General features: G+C 35.0%; 1 protein-coding gene and 2 pseudogenes across 1 annotated transcript; 2 read left to right on the top strand and 1 right to left on the bottom strand.

Moving 5' to 3' along the window:
• Positions 1 to 1,593: 1,593 nt before the first annotated feature.
• LOC120170839 lies at positions 1,594 to 2,978 on the top strand (annotated as a pseudogene).
• A 1,091-nt stretch (positions 2,979 to 4,069) lies between these two features.
• On the top strand, positions 4,070 to 6,006 carry LOC120170850 (calcyclin-binding protein-like). Its single transcript, XM_039178700.1, has 5 exons — positions 4,070 to 4,258; positions 4,487 to 4,639; positions 5,282 to 5,521; positions 5,609 to 5,668; positions 5,758 to 6,006. Exons 1-5 carry the CDS (start codon positions 4,148 to 4,150, stop codon positions 5,860 to 5,862), a joined length of 669 nt encoding a protein of 222 aa, XP_039034631.1. The 5' UTR covers positions 4,070 to 4,147; the 3' UTR covers positions 5,863 to 6,006.
• A 226-nt stretch (positions 6,007 to 6,232) lies between these two features.
• LOC120170838 lies at positions 6,233 to 10,030 on the bottom strand (annotated as a pseudogene).
• Positions 10,031 to 22,761: the final 12,731 nt, after the last annotated feature.

Genomic DNA, 22,761 nt, shown 5'->3' with positions numbered 1-22,761 from the left:
TAGATTTTAACTTGATAGAAGAATTAACATCGGCATATTGGTAACTTTTAGTTTTTAGTTTCAATTGAGATTTGAAGAGATTAGAATTTTTCGACGAGTTTGAACTGAAAAAAATAAAATTTGGTGATCTTTTTTATCGAAAAACTATTGAATGACAGAGGAGGTGACAATCCAATAAAAACTAAAACCTATTTTTTTTACCCTCCTCTATTAATCACTGTTCACTTAAAATCAAACTATGTTAACCTTATAATCAGAGTGAGTCTTCTCATCATCGTATTAAATGTGATTGCTCTATTAATTGAAAATCAACCTTTATGAGGATTGTTCATTTGAAAATTAAGGGATTTCAAGTTAGTATTTCAAAACGACGTGATCGTAATGAAAGTTTAAAAGATTTAAAAGTTTAATGATTGTAATACAAGTTTTAAGTTAATGACCAAAGTAAAATTATCCTAAAAGTTAATTGACTACCAATTTTTTACCTTCAAGAAAACCGTAGTAGTACACATTTTTTTTGTTACATAAGTTTAGGTTAGGGTGATTCTCTAGTCCAGGGTCAAAATATACCTAAGACCCACTTGAGATTATATAGGAATTTACAGATTGTCCACTAAGAGTGATGGTGGTAAGATTCGAACTTAGTCTTATAAGCTCAAAATTTGAATCGCAAACACCTGTACCAACACTCGTCGGCATAGTACATATTTTTTTTGATCTAACCACATGTGTTCGATTAATAATCAACTATTCCAAATCAGGCTTTGTAAACCCCATTATAGAAGCGATTCCAACTCAATTTTTATTTGTAAACATCAATATTTGAGCTTCTGACTTTACTTAAGAGAATGCAATATCTCATTCTACTTGACCAACTAGTTGTCGATATAGATTAATACATTTTTAATTAACCATGGTGGGATTTGACCAACAAAGAATTGGTAGTGAGATGAGACATTATTTTTAAACAAAGTTAGGAGTTCAAATCCTAACGTTTACTAATGAAGTAAATTGGATTATAAGGATCATTATCTCTGCGGTACCAGTGATTAATTAAAAAAAAAACTCAAGATTTTAGCTTTCTTCCGTGTGAAGCAGTGGATGTGGCAATTATGTAATAATGATAACACCCATAAGAAATCGTAAGAAGTTCGGCGTGCGTTGGAAAGAGACATCTGGTCCAAAGGACCAAAATCCAAATAAAAAGACATGTAAAAAAAACCAAGTCGTATAAAACCCCCTTTAAGGTGTGAGAAAAAAATAAACAAAGGCAACTAAAATATCTCAAAATCAAATCTCAAACAAGCAAAGAATTCCCCTTGTATCTCTTTCTTTCGTTGCAACGTTTTCAACAACAATCTCCATGATATACCATGCTTCTTCCTCCTTTCTCTATGTTCCTCAGGTATGTTCTTATTCTTTTTGTTAAGAATATTTATATTTAAATACGAGCAAAATAAAAAATTATTAAGTAGTTTTTGTATTAAAGGTAAATATTATTTTTTTGTATAACTTGATTTCGAACATTTGTATCTATAAAATATGTGTCGTCAATAATTAATTTTTTTTTGAATAGGTACTAATGGTTATTTGATGTGTCTATTTACAGAATATGGTATACTACGAGTCGCTTCATTAGGCATCAACTATGGTCAAGTTGGCAGCAATTTGCCACCACCCGACAAGGTTCTTGAACTGTTAAGTTCCCTTAAGATCACAAAAGCAAAAATTTACGACACCAATTTTCAAATTCTGACAACATTCGCCAAACTCCAACGTTGAGCTCATCGTCACGGTTGAAAACCAAATGCTGTCCGTGGTAATGGATCCTCAACAAGCACTTCAATGGGTCCGCACCCACGTCCAGCCTTATTTCCCGGCCACGAAGATCACTGAGATATCGGTTGGGAACGAAGTGTTCACCGATGCCGACACGTCCCTTGTTGGATATCTCGTCCCGGCCATGGTCAGCATCCACGGTGCTTAGTTCAATTAGGACTAGACAAGTACATTCGAGTTCTACACCCAACTCATTGTCCGTTCTTCGAGAATCTTTCCCCCGTCAGCCGGGAGTTTCAAGAGCGAGGTCTCGGGGATCATGTCAGAGTATCTTCGGTTTCTGGCGAGGACCGGCTCCCCGTTTTGGATCAATGCATACCCTTATTTCGCTTACAAAGGTGCCCCGGACAACGTTTCCTTGGACTATGTTCTGTTCAACAAAAATCCGGGCATGGTCGATCCTTACACCAAGCTACACTACGACAACATGTTGTACGCACAGGTAGATGCTGTCGTTTATGCGATGACTAGTTTGGGTTATGGAGGGATCGAGGTGCGAGTGGCGGAGACGGGTTGGCCGTCAAAGGGGACCCCGATGAAGTAGGAGCGACACCGATGAATGCAGCCGTTTACAACAGGAATTTGGTGAGGAGGCAAATGAGTAATGAGGGGACACCCTTGAGACCAAATACCAGGCTTGAAGTGTACTTGTTTGCTTTGTCAATGAGGATATGAAGCCCGGACCAACATCGGAGCGAAACTACGGTCTTTTGAACCCGATGGAATCATTGCTTACAACGTGGACTCTCTGCCTTGTCCACAACTTCATCAACATCAACTTCAACATCACCATCTTCTTTTTTCCTTACATCTTCTTCAGATAAGGTAAAATCATTGCTTTTGCCTTCTTGTTTTAAGTTCTTACTACAGTTACATCTCTGTTCAAATGCCATTATTTTGTTAACAGGCTGCAAAATTGGGGTATGAAAGCTTAGTGTGTTGGATGTTTGTGTATTGGTTGGCTCTCCAAGTTTTACCAAGACAACATTAAAGCAAAATGGACAATGCATGTAAATATTACCTTTTGGTAAGAAAAGAAAATTTGGGTCATTTTATCCTTCCACAAGACCACTTGATAAAGATGAAAGACACCAAAATTCTTCACAAGTTGACCTACACAATTGTTTTATGATCAACATAAACCAAGTTCAACAAATGGATTGAATTCACCATTGGGTTCAATTCCAAAACATACCATTTCGTGAATTGTGTTGATTATGTTGAAGAATAGGATGTAATTTTTTAGCGTAAGCAAAACCCATTGTATTCTTTTTATTGTAGCTCAAATAATGTAAGAAGAATATTATTAACCATCATTATAAATATCGAACTGAACCATTCAACCACGATGAAACGAGTTTATTTGGTTGTCAAGAAAGCTTTCTTTGTAACACTTTTGGACGTGGAATCCATAATGGATAACTCTCTTTGCTTTTTTCCCCATCTTTATGAGAGAAGATTATGAAAAAATCAATGGGATAATGAATAAGCTTAAAGCTCTGTTCGGTTGTTTAATTTCAATCCCCGAAATGAGCCACTTTATTCCCTTTGTCAGTATTGGTCACAATACGCCGTCCTTTTTTTCACAAAGGAGCTTTTTCTAGGGTCATCTTTATGTAGTAAGAGGTATATGGGGAAACAATGTACGCTAAGACCTGGTTAATGTTGACGAGGATCGATGGTCTTCTCCTTCCTACGTCAGATAACGTGGTGTACAAAATGACGAATTTATAAAATTAACAACGAGAATCTAAAATTTTTAATATTATTTTTTTAAAATAATGGATATGTAAAATTTTATTTTTTAACACATAAAATTAAATTTAACTATTTTTATTAAATAATGGGATACATTTAGCCCTTAAGAGGCTTAATGCATCCGTCCTGGGTGTGCATGCAACATATAGGACTAGTTCTAATTATATAGTGTAAAACTAAAAAAAAATTACACCTTTTTATATTGTAGGATGAAAGAAAAATATTCACTTAGTGTAAGTGGATCCTAACATATATATATATATATATACACACACACATTCATACCCATAATAGTGCCTATAATCAATGATAACATAAATGATCATAATGTAATTTTAAAACTTTGATGATTCAAAATATATTTACACAAATGCTAGTGACTATATGTATAGTTTAACCATTAATAAATCCCTTGGAAATCCCTAAACTTAACTGGAAGGTTCTAGTCTCTTATTTTTCGTTTCATAAAGGCACCCTCACATACTGCTCTAAATACATCCGATAAAAGAGTTTAAAACCTAAGAGAAAATAGCAAGAGATTTGGGAAAGAATGGCAGAAGAATTGGCGCTAGATTTGGAGGAGCTTAAGCAGCTTCAATGCATCGCGAAGAGGCCACGTATTTTATCTTTTATTTCCTCTGAGATTCGGAACTTGGAAAAGGTCCCCCCCTCTTCTTCTTGGATATTGAAATTTTGATGTTTTGAATGAAACGTCGTCATGTTATTTTGATTCGATTCTTCATATTGAATCTAGTTTAGGTATCCTGATTTCTAGTTTCTGGTTTTTCTTAAAGGCTCTTCACGGGGTTTGCTTTCGCAGTGTAGATTGTTTCATATTCAATGGTGTTTGGCATTTTTCTTGGCTGTTTATTGAGTTCTTCTGTTGCAGACATTGAAAGAGGATGCAAATGAAGCTTCTCCTGCTGCTGCACCACAAATTCCAATTCCCATTGCAACCTCAGCAAAGGCTCCGGTTAACCCAGCACCGAGTTACGTTACACTCGCCTCGTTCAGCTGGGATCAAGACAACGATAAAGTCAAGGTAAGAAATTTCGATATTTTTTGAGACTTAGATAATTTTCATCGCTAGTATAAAATATCAAATCCCCAACCTTGCAACCTGAAAGACAAATTATCCATTTGACTTATTGAACCCAAAATCTTGGTCTGATTTTAATTCCGTCTTTTCTTTACGAATTTGAAAAGTTAGTCACTTCGATTTAAGTTGTTGGAATTTGGTCATCCTAGTTTATGAAAAATGAGAAGCTAATCTAATCCGAATATTAGTAGTAGACTAGTAGTTCAGTAATTTATCTGCACGGATTAGCAAAACTCAAAGTTCTACTTTTTGTGTTTAGCAAGAGATGGACTAACTTCTCGGTTTTCAGTTTTAATAAAGTACAAGGTCAAATTCTGACAAATTTATTAAATTTTTGACACCATAAAAGGATGTAATACATCCCAAGTGAATTCATTGTTATTTCAAATCAAATTTTGATTCTCTTGAGCTCGGATTGATAACAATTAACGCCCTTAGCAGCTTCTCGGATCGATAACAATTAACACCCTTAGCAGCTTCTCTTAGATTTCTCTTCAACTTTTTGATAGCAGTAATTATTCTGTATTTTCATTGCATTCTCTGCCTTGTTCGTTTTTTTTGGCTGATCCTGTATTTATACAACAGATATATGTCTCTCTGGAAGGAGTTGAACAGGAGAAAATCCAAGCAGATTTCAAGCCGATGTCTTTTGATGTTAAATTCCACGACGTTAAAGGTAAAAACTATAGGTGTGCTATTCAAAAATTGAACAAGGAAATCGAATCAGAGAAGTGCAAGGTGATAGTTAAGCCTAAAAGAGTCATCATCACATTGTTCAAAGCTTGTAAAGGCAACTGGTCTGATCTACACTACAAGGAGGACAAGGTAATTGCCTAGATTACCATAAGATTACTTTCCATGTTTTTTTTTTACCACTAAGCTACACTAATAATATTTTTCATTTTCACACAGCTGAAGCCAAACTTGGATAAAGAGCGAGATCCCATGGCTGGAATCATGGACTTAATGAAGGTAAAGTTTATTCCATGATTTATTCATGGCGTGTGTTTTATTGACAAATTCCCAATGTCTAAATTACTGCCGGTTTGTGTAAATTGCAGAATATGTACGAGGAAGGGGACGAGGATATGAAAAGAACAATTGCCAAAGCATGGACTGATGCAAGATCTGGCAAGACTGGTGATTCTTTGAAGGGTTTTCGTTGAATTCCATATGGAAATGGGTATTTTTGGGGTGGATTTTAGCACAATGGTCTTTTCTATGCTTATTGTGGGATCTTGTCTTCTTGAAGTTGCAGAAAACTTGTTTCTGGATATTTTTGTTCTTGTTGTGATGAATTATTGAAATTTGGAAATAGGTGATGCTTTCTCCATGTTTAAACTACTGTTTCTTGACGTATCATTGTGAAAATATTCTAGGATCCATAAACAAACTCACTCTAACTAGGCATTGGTAAGAAACCTGAGGAACATGATTATAAAATCTGGATAATTGCAACTAACAATTAGCGTGCCATCAATGCTGGCCAGCCGCCATCATTAAATTATTCGACTGCCATAATCTGCGTAGCGGCCATCATTCGAGTATCTGACTGCCATAATCTGCATTGAACTTCTCATAACGATGAACATGTAAATGAGCTGATGGTCTCGTGTTCTTCAAAGCAGTCTCTATGTCATCGGGAGTAATTGGCCCAACCTTTGGCAGCTCTGCAAACAGAAAACTAACTGTTTCATTATAAATGAAAGGTAAACTATGCGAATAGTCTTTTTTGTTATCGGTCTGATTAATTTTGTTCATTAAAAAAATGAGAAATGATATCTTACGTTATTGGTCCATATAAATTAAGTCTCTATGCTATTAATTTTATTTAACCCTTTTTATTTTAAGTCCTTTTGGTTGAAGTCATGATTGAGGGACTAAAATCGAACTGACCAATAATGTTAGGGATTGAATCGGACAGATGGATAACGTTAGGGATTTAAATCGGACGAACTAATGGCGTTAGTGACCATTTCCCTTTAATTTTTTCAGTGATCAAAGTCGGTCAGATCGAAAACATAGGAAACTATCGGCATATTTTACCCTAAATGAAATCAAAGATCTCTTTGTTTCTTTGTAGATTGGTACAAGAGATGCATACCTTGGTCGGCCACTGCTTCCGAGCTATTCTCAAGGTCTCTCATTAAACGTCTCAATGGTTGCATGGCAGCTTCTTTGCAGACTAATTGAATATCCGAACCCGAATAACCATCTGATCTCTCCACTAATGTATCGCTTCTGGTTCTGGGAGGGGAACAAGGATCTTTTTTCAACGTGGTTAACGGGTGACATTGCTTGCAGTTCGTAATGATTTTCGGGTTATTTGTGTAAAAGATGCTATCAATCTTACTATCTAGCTAGAGAAATAACATGTAGAAAAGACTAAACAGTTCATAGACAGTCAAAGGATACTCGCTTTTCCAGACGAGCATGGCTGCATCCAATTCCCAAGGCAGGTTTGTTGCTGCCAAGACAAACACGAGCTCATCCGACCGCGTCCATTCATCCGTCTGTGGTTTAATATACATGTCAATTTTTGGAGAGAGTCCAATTGATATATAAAATGCTTGTAGTTTATTTTCTCCTGATGGTTTATATCACCTGAATCTAGAGTATTATGATATTTAAAATAAACCAGTAACAGTGCTAGAAGGTATCTAAATAATATATTAGCTGATATGTAATGGGATAAGGGGGAGGTAGGGTAGTAAACTGCCCCCAACGCCAGGTTGAGAGCAGTTTCCGTGTAAGACATCCGTTATGAATATGCATGAACTATAAATTTCACTTGAAAGGACGCATCTTGAGAAACAATTATCACCTGCATAAGTAGCTCAGTTCAATCGCCTACTTGCTCATGCTCGCTGTTCCCTTCGCCGCCTCGCTGACTTATGATGGCATCAATCTCGTCAAGAAATATGGTAGACGGGGCATGGTGCCTAGCTAGGTCGAAAAGTACTTTTATTAACTTCTCAGAGTCACCTGAAATAAACTCCGTCAGACAACTTAGTGATATTTCTAAGAATCACAATAGTGGTGTTCGGACAGGTCCTTTGATTACATTGACATCATGATCTCTTTTTCTTAGAGGATCGATGCCGTGACCGTGATCTTAAATAGCTTATCAAAGAATTTTATCAATGATATTTTTTTCTTTTGCTGGTAAGTAAGAAATTCGAATGGGACAGATATAAAATGATCCCCGTCAAAGACGAAATTGCTATTGATTAGAACAATTTCTTGCCGTTCTCCATTTTAGAGACCAATAAGTTTCATGCCTAGGACCAATAAGATCTTGGAAATCACATGCTTAACATACCACGCCATTTGCTGACTACAGATGATGCTGAAATATTGAAAAATGCAGTCTTGCATTCTGTTGCAACAGCCTTTGCTAGCATTGTCTGCAACCAAAATGGTGGTTCCAATAGAAGCTAACATCAATACAAACACTACCACAATATAGCGATATACCTTGAAGCATATTTCTTTTTCAATGTTGGAGAAACTGTGACCTACTGTCAATCTGAAGTTTACTATATGATCATCATGAAAGATCGTTTTTAATATCATATTAACCAAATATCTTGCATATCTACTGCATTATGAAGATGACTTGTATAAAACATTTATTTGATGGAAACAATTGAGGAAAATACAGACCTTTCCCGTCCCCAGGGGGCCAAAAAGGAGAATACCCTTCCATGGTGAAAGAAGACCCGTAAAGTACCTACAGGGAATCATCAGTTTTGAAATGAAAGCTTCAAAGTCCATAACATATTATTATGTTTCATCAACGTTTACAAAATCAAATTCGAAAAACATAAGCCCCCATGGTGCTTTACACAATATTTCCATAGATCTCAACTTTTAAGTATTTGAGAGAGAAGCAGAAAATGAACTGAAAAGCAGAAAATGTTCAAATCCCTTAGTAATATAATCCGTCCACTTTTAATAGAACTAACTTATAGAAGATTTAAGCCCTCACAAATCACAAATCTGCTTTTCCTTTCAACCAAGACGGGAAAATAAAAGAGTGCTTGACAAACATATCCCATGCACTGTTGAGAGTAGTAGCTTTGGAATCTTATCAACTTGATAACATTGTAGAGAACTGAGGTTGCTTCCCTTTCTAGTTCTATAAAGTTCAGTGCCAAATGTAAGATCCTGGAATTGGTCTGCAGGACACATAAACAGACTCTCTCTACTTTCTAATTTTTTACATGAATATCTCTACTCACTAGAGCAAACACATTGCCATTTGCCCACTTTATTCACTTCATATGATAAAATGGAACTTTAGTTTAGGGAAAACTGCACAAGAGTAAGTTCCATTTCAACACTGAAAAAATTCAAGAAATGCCAGACTATTGTAGATTCAGAAGCATAAGCTAGCAGTCGAGTGAAAAAATGGGTACACCCCACAATCATTTTCAAGGGAAAAAACTGGTAGCATGCTGTGCACAGAATCCATGATCAGGGCACAGAAATACTTACTTGGGATATTTTATTGGCATAACAACTGCTTCTTTAAGCAATCGCTTGTCGTTCTCTAATCCCTTGATGCTTTCCCACTTCACATCGGGACTCCCTCGAACAATGTCCCTAAAAGAGGATTACGTAAGATGATATGTACTAGAGAAAATTTCAAGCAATAATGTTAAACAATAGACCGATAGCTAAAACTTCATTTCTATCGCCAATGAATATCCTGGTTACCTGCTCAAACTCTCCCCTAAAACACGCATTTCTGAAGTTTCAAAAGCAGGAAGAAGAGGCCTTTGCCTATACATATGAAGGAAAAGAAAACATCAAAATCATCATTTTATAAAGAACTGGAGAATTAAATATTCCTTCCCAGTAACCATCAGGATTCAACTTCAAACACAGGAACCATTAATCCGAGTAATCAATGTTGAGAATTATACATATAAAAGCCTAGTGTAAACAAACAAATCTATTGAGTAGCAAATCAGAGGAAGTAATGAACATACGGTCTTGAATCAAATCCGTTAGACACCACACCATTGGAGGGCACCTGGATCTTATGCTGAAGACGAAGCAACAACAATAATAAATCATTCCAATCAAGAAATACACGAAAATTGTTTTTTTTAAAAAAAGGATTTGAAAGGCTAAAAAATATACCTGCTTTTGGTACTGCTCGTAAATAGCCATATCAGACGAGTTATTAACAGAATGATTTCCATTTGAGGTCACAGTGCCATTGGAGACGGCCGCATCAGCAGCTTGATCATCCTGTGGATCAGGTAATCTCTTCCTACCAAACTACGCATCATAAAACATTTCAAAATCAAGTAAATAAATCATATCATGTCTCCAGAAACTGCTTTAAACATTTTTCCCTTTCTCTTCTTATCATCGCTTCATACAGATAGATCACAGTTCACAAATCCAAAGAGCATAAACAAAACGAAAGAACAACAAATTATTAAATCCAATGCAGTTTAAGATAAATAAATGAGCTTAAAGTTTAAAGTCAATCAAAGTTAGTGTAGAGAACTTCATGTAGCTCAGTTTAGCGAAGCGATTTGACAAAAACACATACACGCAGCGAATTTTGAAAGTCTTTTTTTTTTAAAGAAAAAAAAGTTGAAAGTCTTTTATTGAAAGTCTTTTAGCGTTCTTTGCTAACATTATCAGGCGAACAGAAAAGAAAAACAAAAGGAGAGAGAGAAGATTCGTCGACCATTGTTTGACTTAAAATGAAGGTGTTTCCCTTTGGAGAGAAAATGAAAGATTTGCGATAAATTTTCCTCAGGTCTCTCCTTCTCTTTAGTTGATTAAACTACTAAAGAGTACGCAGTGTGGAGTGCAGAAGAACGGGCTACACAGGGCGCGTGCTTTTAAAACAAGTTCAATAATTATATCAGGTAAACTAGGCCAATAATCTCCTTTATTTTTTATCTGATTAATTTTGATCATCGATTTTTTTAGTCAAATGTATTTGAACTTTTATTTTTTGTTGATCTGATTGATTTAAGTCTCTCGTCGTTAATTTCCGTTAATTAACTAATAATAGTCTGATTTGACATTTAATTTTTTTTTTTTAAAAAAACTCGTGTAAAACTTACGTGTCTTCCTCTTCTTCTGGGTGTTCATGTCTGTGTTCAACAAGAATTCAAACTTGAGCACGATGTTTATTGCTTAATTCTTCCATTGCTCAAACTAGTCAGTCTCACCAATGATATCCTATGTGGGCTACTACTTACATATGTAGAGGCCACACAAAGTATTTCTTTTTCACATGTAGGAAGCAAAGAAACAGAGGAGAAATAATTAACAGTTCACTAAACTCACCAAGAGGATTGAATCCCTTCATCGGAACACAATGAAACTGGTAACTAAAACCTCTTTAAAAACTCAAGTGACACAGTCCAACAAGAAGTCAAATTTGATCATGGCTTATTAAGTTAATGCCTTTCACATGTAGGAAGCAAAGAAACAGAGGAGAATAATTAACAGTTCACTAAACTCACCAAGAGGATTGAATCCCTTCATCGGAACACACAATGAAACTGGTAACTAAAACCTCTTTAAAAACTCAAGTGACACAGTCCAACAAGAAGTCAAATTGATCATGGCTTTATAAGTTATGCTCCTTCACTCAAACTAGCCAGTCACACATGTATGTTATATGGATACCAATTACATATGCAGAGTCAACAGAACACAATATTTCACATGTAGAGTGAAGAAACAGAGGAGAGACTAGTAATAGTTCACTTAACTCGGTAAGAGGATTGTGTTAGACAAAATGTTAATCCGACATAATAATAATAATAAATATTATTATATATAATCGAACGAAACAAAATAATTATAAAGAATTAAAACAGAAGAATGAAACTTGTTACTCATGTGTAGACACGGAATCAGATAAGTAGAGTTTAATAAACAGAAGAAGGGTTTTTGTTGAAGCATGTATGAACAGTTTCCTTGAGACAGATTCGTCATCTCCTAGGTGATTTGAGTAACGTTGGACGTCGGTCTCCCAGGATAAAATAACAAACGATCACAACAGTAATCACAATTGTAGTGATCAGTCGAACACAATCTTGCCTTTCTCTATCACCGGAAAGAATGAATTTGGAAGGAATTTTCTAAGTGTTTCTCATATTCCAAAGTTCTAAACTTGTGTAACTTGTGTCTCATTGTACCTAAACAACTCTATATATAGGGAGAGGAAATTGATTGAATGATTAAGATCTTTCGATGAAAAGACTTAACCTTTTGATTAAAAGACTTCTCCTTTTGATGAAATGGCTTAACATTTTCATAAAAGGATTTAATCTTTTCATGAAGAGAATTGTTGAATAGGTATGATTCAATGGATGCAACTTTAAATCAAAAATTAAGTTCATTCACCAAGTGACATGACTTATAATTACTTAGTTATAAATAACATCAATTTATTCAATTTTTCCAACAATCCCTCACATGAATGAACTTGATGATTCAAGCACTGACTCGATATGATGATAGATTCTACGTTCGATATTTGAATAGGATAGGTAGGTGTCCCCCTTTGAACATTCCCTTGGTTCTCATGGTTATGTCCATATAGTCGTGGACATCTCCTGGTTCTGCAAGAGTTTAGAAAACTATGCTCCAATAGTCTCTTTGAAGCGGCTCCACTTCACTCTCACATAGGTGACTTATGTTGTTCGGCTCACCGAAACACATAGTGGTTATTAAAAGCATTGCTTAACCTTCTCCACATTTTAGTCATTATTTTCATCATATGAACGGACTTAGGGATAAGAACCCCCATAGTGACCTCACAAGGTCTATGCAAGTAGGTTGTCCCATTGAACTTAGATCTTGGGATCTCCAGTCAACTAAGTTGGGTTTTACTTCACATAGAGCCTTAAATATAATGAGCTTTAGTCACATTCCTTTCGATGTTTATCAACTTGATCCGATTCAACTCATTGTTTAGCGGATCCACAATATTATCTTTTCATCTTACAAAATCATTCTAGATAACTCTAGTTGAGATCAATTGTTTAATGATATTATGTCGATGACGTTTGTGTCTCAACTTGCCATTATAATTATACAAGGCACCCCCACACTTTGATGTAGTTGTAGGAAAGTTTTTTACATTTACATAACTCATATGGTGTCTCGCCTATTTTCTTGTAAGTTACCTAATTTAAAGGTAATTTGCTGACAACTCAGAACATGGTCAAATGTCATTCATAATTCTTTAGCAATCTTATGGATAATATACACTTCATATGGTGTACCTGACAATCCATTCGAGATGTAATTCCGACATAGGAACTTAAAATGCTTTCAAGCTTTATTGACAACAATGTCTATCTCATCCTCTCTATGAATAGGAGGATCATCCTATAATTGACCATATTCAACATGATTAAATATAAAATCTTCTGTCGCTATGTCTTGAAATTCTATCCATGAATTTCACATGCTTCTCGTTGTTGCTCACAACCACTGATATCCTTGAATTTTATTCAAGTCTGAATAGGAATCAATATTTTAAATCACGAGTTAGGTGAATCAATGAGTTTATTATTGTTTCGTTTAAAACACGTAACCATAATTTGTAAATATTCCAACAATAAATTGAAAGTTAATTCAATTTATTTTACCATTTGTTTCTGTTAAACAACTAAATTTAATTAGAAATTAAAATTTTAAAACAAAATTTGTAACAATGTTGTTACCTCCAAATGATTTCTGTTATCAACAGTAAATCAAATAAATTTTGTTGAACAACAGGGTTAAAATCCTGAAACATAATTATAGACCCGATTTTTTTCACAGACATATCATAATTTCGTTTCGACACCTTATTTATCGCAACGAATTTTAGTCAAAAATAAAATCCAACAATTGAGTAATTTCTATTAAACAATGGAAATTTTGTAAAATTAAAATCCCAAAACAGAAATTCACAATCAATAATATTTTTGTTGAATTCGTTAAACGTCAGGATTTAGTAAAACTAAAATCCAACTTCTGTTGGACAATGGGATTAAAACCTGAAACAAAATCAATTTATGTCGAACGATTAGAATTTAATAAATTAATTCTCGAAACATACTAACTTCTGTTAAACGGTGGGAATTTAATAAAACCCGAAATAGTAGTATAATCTCATTGTATAAATATTATAAAAAAATATTGAATGGTTACACATACCTTTTCGATTACTTGATCAAAATTCACCATTCGTTACAAGAAAAAAATACGAGCCTTATCAAATTACACTGAGGCTCGTCCTTAATTTTGGAATCTTCAAAACCGTTCATTGTGAACCTTGTTAACTAGCGTTTTGATGCTTCGATAGTTCATCAATATCGTAGTTCCCTCGTAGATTGAAATTAATGCTTGTTCCAGCGATGCGACTCATAAATTGAAGGGAACAATTCACAAAAATTTCGAATGAGTTGAGTTTCCAAACAATTACCAATGAGTTGTAAATTTAGAGTTTTCATAGCTACAAATACTCGTATATAAATTTGCATAGGCCCTACAAATTGCTTTGCCATGCAACCTGCAAACTCACAATGTTTCTCTTCATTACACAAAATTTAGTGGATATAAAAACACATGCCTTAATAATGCAAATTATAGATTTGTAAATATGCTTTTGCGTACGACACCTCTTGAACCTGCAATGATATATATCTTTTGCCCAACAAGCCTTGAACTCGTACGTATATATTACTTGACTTTAAACTTAAAAATAATTCGTTCGCTCATCTCGGATCAAAATAAAAAAAATATAAGAATTTATCTTAAGATTGTTAGACAAAATGTTAATCTGAGATAAAAAATAATAATAATAATAATAATAAATATTGTTATATATAATCGAACGAAACAAAATAATTATAAAGAATTAAAATAGAAGAATGAAACTTGTTACTCATGTATAGATACGGAATCGGATGAGTAGAGTATGATAAACCGAAGAAGGATTTTTGTTGAGACATGTATGAACAGATTCCTTAAGACAGATTCGTCATCTCCTAGGTGCTTTGAGTAGCGTTGGACGCGGTCCCAGGATACAACAACAAACGATCACAACAGTAAGTACAACAGTAGTGACCAGTCGAACACAATCTTACCTTTCTCTATCATTGGAAAGAATGAATTTGGAAGTAATTTTTTTAAGTGTTTTTCCTATCCAAAGCTCTAAACTTGTGTCTCGTTGTAACTAAGCTAGCCTATATATAAGGAGAAAAAATTGATTGAAAGGTTAAGACCTTACGATGAAAAGACTTAACCTTTTGATTAAAAAGACTTATCCTTTTGATGAAAGGTTTAACCATTTCATAAAAAGATTTAATCATTTCATGAAGAGAATTATTGAATAGATATGATTGAATGAATGCAATTTTAAACCAAAAATTAAGTTCATTATCTAAGTAACATGACTTATAATTAATTATTATAAATAATATCAATTCATTCAATTTTTCCAACATATTAAACTCCGCTCCATTGACACACAAAAGCTCTGTTTATCAACTGCTGTTCTTCGAACTCAAAGGCACGAAAGCCGAACCGGGCATGTCGTTAGCATACTCGACCGTGGAGGGTTTATCAACCGTTGCTTTCCAGAAAAGGGTTTTGAGTTCTAAAGCCGAAAGGGTACCCTTTTTGCTGTGTTTCTTCAATTAACTCCTTTCGAAACTCTTGGCTTTCGCTTCGAATTATTGGAAAGTGTAGTGCTCCCCACTTTGCCACACGGTTTCTAAACAGGCCAGTGCTTCCTGGGGCAAAACTCGATCTGCTGTTGCCGAGTAGTGAATGTGGGTGCTGGCTTCGAATCTGGGCTCTCATTAGCCGCAGCACGAGCCAAGAGTGAACGGTTAAGATTCCCAATTGTTGTCTTATTAGGAGCAGGTGGCACCGGGGGTATGATTTTGTAGATTCCATACTGGGAAGCCTCCTTTTCGATCTTGGAAATGTATGCAATCGGATCTTGAAACTCTGCTAGAGTAGGCCTACACCCTGGAGCTAAAGGCATGGATTTCAGCCATGGAAACGCTTCCGGACTTTGCTCTAACGAGTGAGCCATGAGAATGGAATAGCGGCAAATCTCTGTGTGGCTAAGGTTTGGGAAATCATTGAAAGAAGTTCATATCGTGAAAGCTCACTAGAAAAACAAGTACAAAACAAAAAGGGGTTTCAGATTCTCTATAAGCTCACTAAAAGACTCGCGTGTAAATCTCTGTGCGACTTTATTACTGATTTCAAGTGTGAAGAAGAAGAAGAAATAGTGTGGAAAAGAAGAAGAAGAAAGGAGTTGAAGTGGATTTTTTAAACAAATTTTAATTGTCACGTAATACTTCCGTTAAGGGTTAATAGAAGTTGACGGAAGAGGATTTGAACAGGACGAACAGATAATGTTAGAGGCCAAACACACTTAATTAAAAAGTTGGTGACCAAAATTGGTCAGACTAAAATAAAAGGGCTTACTGACGTAGTTTACTCTTATATATTTGGAAATTTATATTATTCATTAGATGTCTTGTTTCTCATTTTGGACTAAATTTTAGGCTTAAATACACGTTTGTCTCCTGAACTATATCATTTGTCATAACCATTTTTTGAAAAATAATTAAATATTATTAAAAAACAATTACGACTTTTATTTGGAAATATTGGCGGTTTTGAATTGTTTTGAATTAAATTGGATGGGAGTCGCCATCGACCTTTGAGTTAGGTAGGTCTAATACCCAAAAACGTCTTTTAAAAACAATTTTAATAAAAATCGTTTTTAAGACAAAAATGTTGGTCTGCATTTACAAAGATTATATTAAAACAGGTTCGAGAATCAGTTACGCGTGGGAAGGATTAGCACCCCCTCAGTGCCCAAGAATTGGTACTGTGTCGCTTACACGTTGTCGTAGTAATGGAATTTATGAATCAAATATAAAGTTCAAATAGGTTCCATTTATTAAATTGCTTTGAATTATTTATGAGAGAAAATCTTTAACTTGAAAAAGAAATCTAGATATTAGCAATCCTCCATCGGGAAAACTAACTCGTATATTTCTTATCTTTAAAGAATATTCTCTCCTCATTTATTAAAAAACACAAATCGAATGTAGAATCGACATTTACGTATAATAAAATAAATTGCCATTTATAGAAACATGACTTGCATTGTTCAATGTAAATTAAAAATGAATAAACAATTAATAAACTAAAATTGATTTATTTCAAGTTCTATTTAGTTCGAACGTCGTATTAGATTGTACTACTTCGATCAGGTGATACTTTCCACGCCCGTTCTAAAAATACATGTTCTTGAAATATTCATAATATTTAAATAAAGAAATACAATGAAAATAAATACAAATAGAAATATGTGAAATAAAATATTTACAACAAATATTTTAACATATTTTTTACATATGATATAAATGAATACATAACATAAACTTATGTACATACATAAGGGATTTACATAAATGCAAATGAATATTACAAACCAAAATATAATGATAAAAAAGTAAGTATTTAAAATGACAAGGACCAGAATGGGAAAACAAAAACTTAAAGGACCAAAATAGTACAAACATGAATTTAAGATACTAAAATAGCAAAAAAACTTAAGGGATTAAAATAGCAAAAGTAGAAATTTAAAGGACTAAAATAGCAAAAACAAAAACTTAAGGGACTAAATAATAAAAATAGAATTTAAAAGGATGAAAATAGTAATTATAAATAAACCAGAGCCCAAATCATAAATATTAAATAATACATGTATCAGAAATGTAAATAATCCATTAATAACATTAGGGACTGAAATGAAATGAACCATAAACAATACAAGTCAAATAATAATTAAACCAAATGTAAAACACTGACTAAAATAAAATATTTACAAATATCAGGGACAAATTTAAATATTAGCCAAAATATCTAACATACAAAATTAGTGACTAATATGAAACTATTACAAATATAATGTCCAAAGTCCAATCTTAACAAAAATATCATAACATATAATAACAGGACTAAAATATAAGTACTGAAAAATAAGTGCTCGAAATCAAATAAAGAAAAACTTCATTTAATGGCTTAATAATAAGATTACAAAATGCGGGGGACCTAAAATGCTATTATCCCTAAGCATGAAAACACGGATGGGCTGAGGGGCAAAACGACAACGTTTTGCCTTGGGTATTTATACCCAAACCCACGGCTAATCTCACCCAACTCCCCTCATTTTTACTCTTCTCAAAAACAGAGAGAGAGAGAGAGAGAGTTTCAAACTCTCTCAACTCTCTCATCGGGGAGGAGAAAAAACACGGCGGTTGGCGACGCCTACAATGGCACACACGGCGGTCGGAAAAGGCCAACCGACAACAAACCGTTCCTCTTCTCACCCACATCCCGAAAACCTCATCCACTTAGCCTAAACAACTCCACATCACCCTAGATCTAAAGGGTTTACCTCTCAAAACAAAAGAAACCGACGACTGTTGAGATGCTCAAACCCTTCGAATCCAGGTACGTTGCTCTCATTCCCCTTGGTATTTTTTTATTTTTTTGCTCGAATATGGCTATGTTTTCCTGGGTTTCCTTTTATCTTTTGTTTTTTCTTTTTATTTTTTGATTGTGCTTTCTGTTTTTATTTCGAATGCTCACCCTTTAATCTCTCCTCTTTCCTCTTTTTTTTACTCAGTTTTCTCTCTATTTTTATCTTCCCTAATCCCTCTCCTTTTTAATCTGCCCCCTCGTGATTTCTGATAGCAAGATTTTATGGGATTTGTTGATTGATATCTTTCTATGTCACTGTTTGATGGATTGGTGGGTCACTGTTGGTGCAGGGGAACAGTCAGCGGCAGCTTGGGCAGGGGAGATAGTGGAAACTGTAGCATCATACCCTAGGGTTAGGGTTTTATAAACCTTAGGGGGTCGGGTCGGATCCTGAACTGCTTTGTCTTCGGGTTAGATCTGAAACAGGGTCGGGTTTGCTAGTTGTTGAGTCAGGGCTGGGTTGCTGGTTTTGGGCCTCAGTTGAGGGCCTGTGTTGCATGGGCTTATTTGTATCAGTCTATATTTGTCCTGCAAAATATGCAAACAAAATTAATAATAATAATAATAAATATAATATAATAATATTTTTGGTAGACCCGAACAAAAATGAGTGTCTACAGCTGCCATTCTTTGCACATTCTTGTGTTAACAAGAATAGGGTAAAGACGAAAAAGACAACCATTTTTTTGTCCGGTTCTCTTTTTTGGTTTTGAAAACTTGATAGGGTTTGATTTGGGGACGACACTACTCATACGTGATGAACATTTATGGTCGTTTAAGGGTGACACGACTCCTACTCGATGAGGAGATCTGGTCAGTGGATGACACGGCTCATACATGATAAAGAGTTCTGACCATCTTTAGGAATGGCGGTAATACGGTTCCTACGCGATGAGGGCGGCTGGTTATCTAGGGGTGACACGACTTTTACATGATGAGGGGGTATGATCGGTGGATGACATGGTTTCTATGTGATGAGGATGATAGACCATATTTAGGAATGATAACACAGTTCCTACGTGATGAGGATGATTAGTTATCTAGGGGTGACACAGCTCCTACGCGATGAGGAGGTCTGGTCGGGGATGAAACAGTTCCTACGCGATGAGGACGATATGCCATCTTTAGGGATGATAACATGGTTCCTACGTGATGAGGACGATTGTTTATCAGGGGTGACACAGCTCCTATGTGATGAGGAGGTCTGGTCGGGGGATGACAGTTCTTATGTGATGAGGATTGCAAACCATCTTTAGGGATGATGATTTCAAGAGAATCCGACTCACAGATGATGCTTCAAGAGAAGTTGTCTTAAGAGACAAAATTAGTTTCAAGGGAAACGACTCAAAGATAGGTGTTTTGTTTCAAGGGAAACATACTCAAAAAAAAAATTTCTCAAAAGAAATTGTCTCAAAAGAGACAAAACTTTGTTTCTAGAGACTCTAAGATTTTTTTTCTCAAAAGAAATTGTCTCAATAGAGAAAAAACTTTGTTTCCATAGAAACAGACTCAAAGATTTTTTTCTTAAAAGAAATTGTCTAAAGAGACAATTTTTTTCCCAAAGAAACAGACTCAAAGATTTTTTTTTCAAAATAAATTGTCTCAAGAGATAAAAAATGTTTTTTAAGAAAACTGTCTCTAGTGAAACGAACCTTTGTTTCTCAAAGGTGACAGATTAATCTGTTTGTTCCTGCAGGCCGAGGAAATGTCTTCAGAAGATATGATTGTTGACTTCAGGAAGCCAAATCTGTGGGTGTCATTGTTCTTTCAGGTTGAATACATTTGGTCATTTCTGAGCTTTTATTTCCTGAAAGATCGAAATGATGTATTTATGACTGCCTATTTTGGATGTTAAGATGAAATTTATTTGATGTTTTATTGAATTTTTCCACAAGAAAGGGAAAGTCAAAGTCTTTATTTCACATGATGATGAATGCAAATATGCAAATTTCATGTGTCATGTATGTACGCGTTGATGTGTGTATGTTGATCTGTGAGGGGAACAGTTACGTGAGCATTCTTCATTTTTTGTTTGATTCAGTTTGTCTTCATTTTCACCAGGGTGTACTCTTGTAAACCTCAACATGAGACAATTTGTTTTCCTTGCCCCATCAAATTTTGCCCCAAAAAATTTGTCTTCTCTTTCCCCAGCTTCAATCTTGAGCTTCAGAGAGATATTCGTTGAATTACAAGATATGCCTCCAGAGAGATTATCTTGTTTGAAAATGTTTTTCTTCTTTTGAAAACAACTTGACGAAGAAAATATATGTGAATTTTCATTGTCAAACGAACTAAAATAATGCCCCTTCTTCGACCTCACAATTGGAGAAAATCACAAAAATATGAATTCGTTGAATATAAAAAATTAATTACTATTTTAATCTTTGATAGTTGCAAATCTTTGACAAATATCAAGATTAAAAGGTTGGTTTTGAGGTTGGTTACCAAAATTTTAAGGTTTGTTTCATTGATTCAGTCATCATGAAGATCATGGCATGTCCCCTCTTTCTTGGTTTGGCCTTTTGATCGGACGCGGACAAAATGTCGCAACCAACATAATCAATTGCTAGACTCTTTAGAACACTTTTGTTTCAGTTCTCTGAAATCTCCCATTTGTTCAAGCTTCGTAGACTCTCCTAGTCAAGGTAGTGCAGAAATATCGGTCTAAAAATCAGATTTCTGAGTGCTCATGTGAAGTAAACTATAACAGGTGTTCCTCAACTCCCTTAGTCCATATTCACCGAAACTCCTTATTTAATAAATTTGATTTAATTTTACATTGTTTGGCTAGCTGAATTCAACTTTATTGTACATATATATTTTATAATTGCCTTTATGTGGCTAGATGAAGGATTCATGTCATCACAAGGTCTTCGACTTGACAACCACAGTGGACCAAACACCGAATTTCCAAGTACCCGATCAATGTCATAGTTTGAATGTAATCTATTCATAAAGCTAGGGCTTTCGAGTTTCCTCTATAACCAATTGCTTTAGCGGAATAGCTCAGCTTTGTTGTATACATATATTATAATTGCCTTTATTTGGCTACCTAAAGGATTCATGTTGTCACAAAGTCTTCGACTTGACAACCACAGAGGAGCAAACACCGAATTGCTAAATACCCGATCAATGTCATGGTTTGAATATAATATATTCATAAAGCTAAGGCTTTCGAGTTTCCTCTATAATTAATTGCTTTAGCGGAATAGCTCACCTTTATTGTATATATACATATATATGGGTATACATATTCCATTTCTTAAGCTAGCTGAGGAGAACCTGTTATAGTCCCGATGTTTGTTGAAGGTCAGAAAATTTCATCGTTAGAGTTCAATTTACAAGCAGCTGACCTAAACTAGATTCACCTACTTGACCATTCTATTTGGGAAGATCATGATTATCATTGAACGTCATCAACGAAGTATGAACTAATTAATTTCGCAATTTTATGTGCTAGTTGCCCCATTTTTGTCTACTCCTAACACATACCTGAATGTCAAGCCTTTGATTGGTTGTACATGCGATGAAGGAGCTAGCTCAAACCCTTCAAGAAAAGGGTATGTATTCGAGTATATTTAGCTTAGGATCAAGGGGTCCTTGTTTTGTTGGGGTTCAATCTGGTCATTTATCAAAGATTTACAATCTTGATTATTAAAAAGCTTTTAATTAAGCTGATATTCAAAGAATTTCAAGATTATAATTTGTCATTGTTTATTTCCTAAGAAGAAAGCATTTTATTGAAAATGTTTGAATGTCAAGTGACTTACAAACATTTAAAAATAAGAAGAAAAACAAACTCAAACAAGATTGCATGCATGAGAATGCAACAAAACTCCTGATGGACTCCCCGATTGATTCCCGATCAAAATGCTCCAGCAAACATTAAACGTCAATGCCCCTAAATTGATCAGATCTTGGACCTTGCGCTTCAATGCTCCACAGTTCTCAGTGGTGTACCCTGAGCTCCCAATATGATAGTTGCATATGGCATTAACATCATGGCCTTCAGGATATGGGGAGTCATAAGATTCATCTAAACTAGCGTTGGGAGTAACTTTTCATATGTCATTGAAATTGGGTTGATGTGAGTCTTTTTATGGAACACCTTATGAGGTTTGGTGCCCAGACTAGCTAGATAAGATCCCACAGTGTTAATCTCAGCTATTTCCTCATTATCGATATGGCTAGTGCTTCCTATATGGCCATTCTTGAAAGCTCTTTCAATCATTTCTCCACATATGACGATGTTAGAGAAACTATTGGTGGCAACTCCTATCATGTAGTTGATATATAGAGATTTTAATGTATCGATAAATAGAGTGATGAACTCCCTTTCAGTCATTGGTGGATGCACTTGAGACGCAACATCTCTCCATCGTTGAGCATATTATCGAAAGCTCTCATCACTCTTCATCTCTATATTCTACAACATTGTTCGATCTGGGGCCAAATCAATCATCATGTGCTTGTATTGGCCCAGAAAGGCACGAGCCAAATCATTC

This window comes from Hibiscus syriacus, unplaced genomic scaffold (genome assembly GCF_006381635.1).
Source record: "Hibiscus syriacus cultivar Baekdansim isolate YM2019G1 unplaced genomic scaffold, ASM638163v2 tig00111794_pilon, whole genome shotgun sequence".
Lineage (NCBI taxonomy): Eukaryota > Viridiplantae > Streptophyta > Magnoliopsida > Malvales > Malvaceae > Hibiscus > Hibiscus syriacus.
Note: the sequence above shows the minus strand (reverse complement) of the source record. Positions and strands in the feature narration are given on the sequence as shown.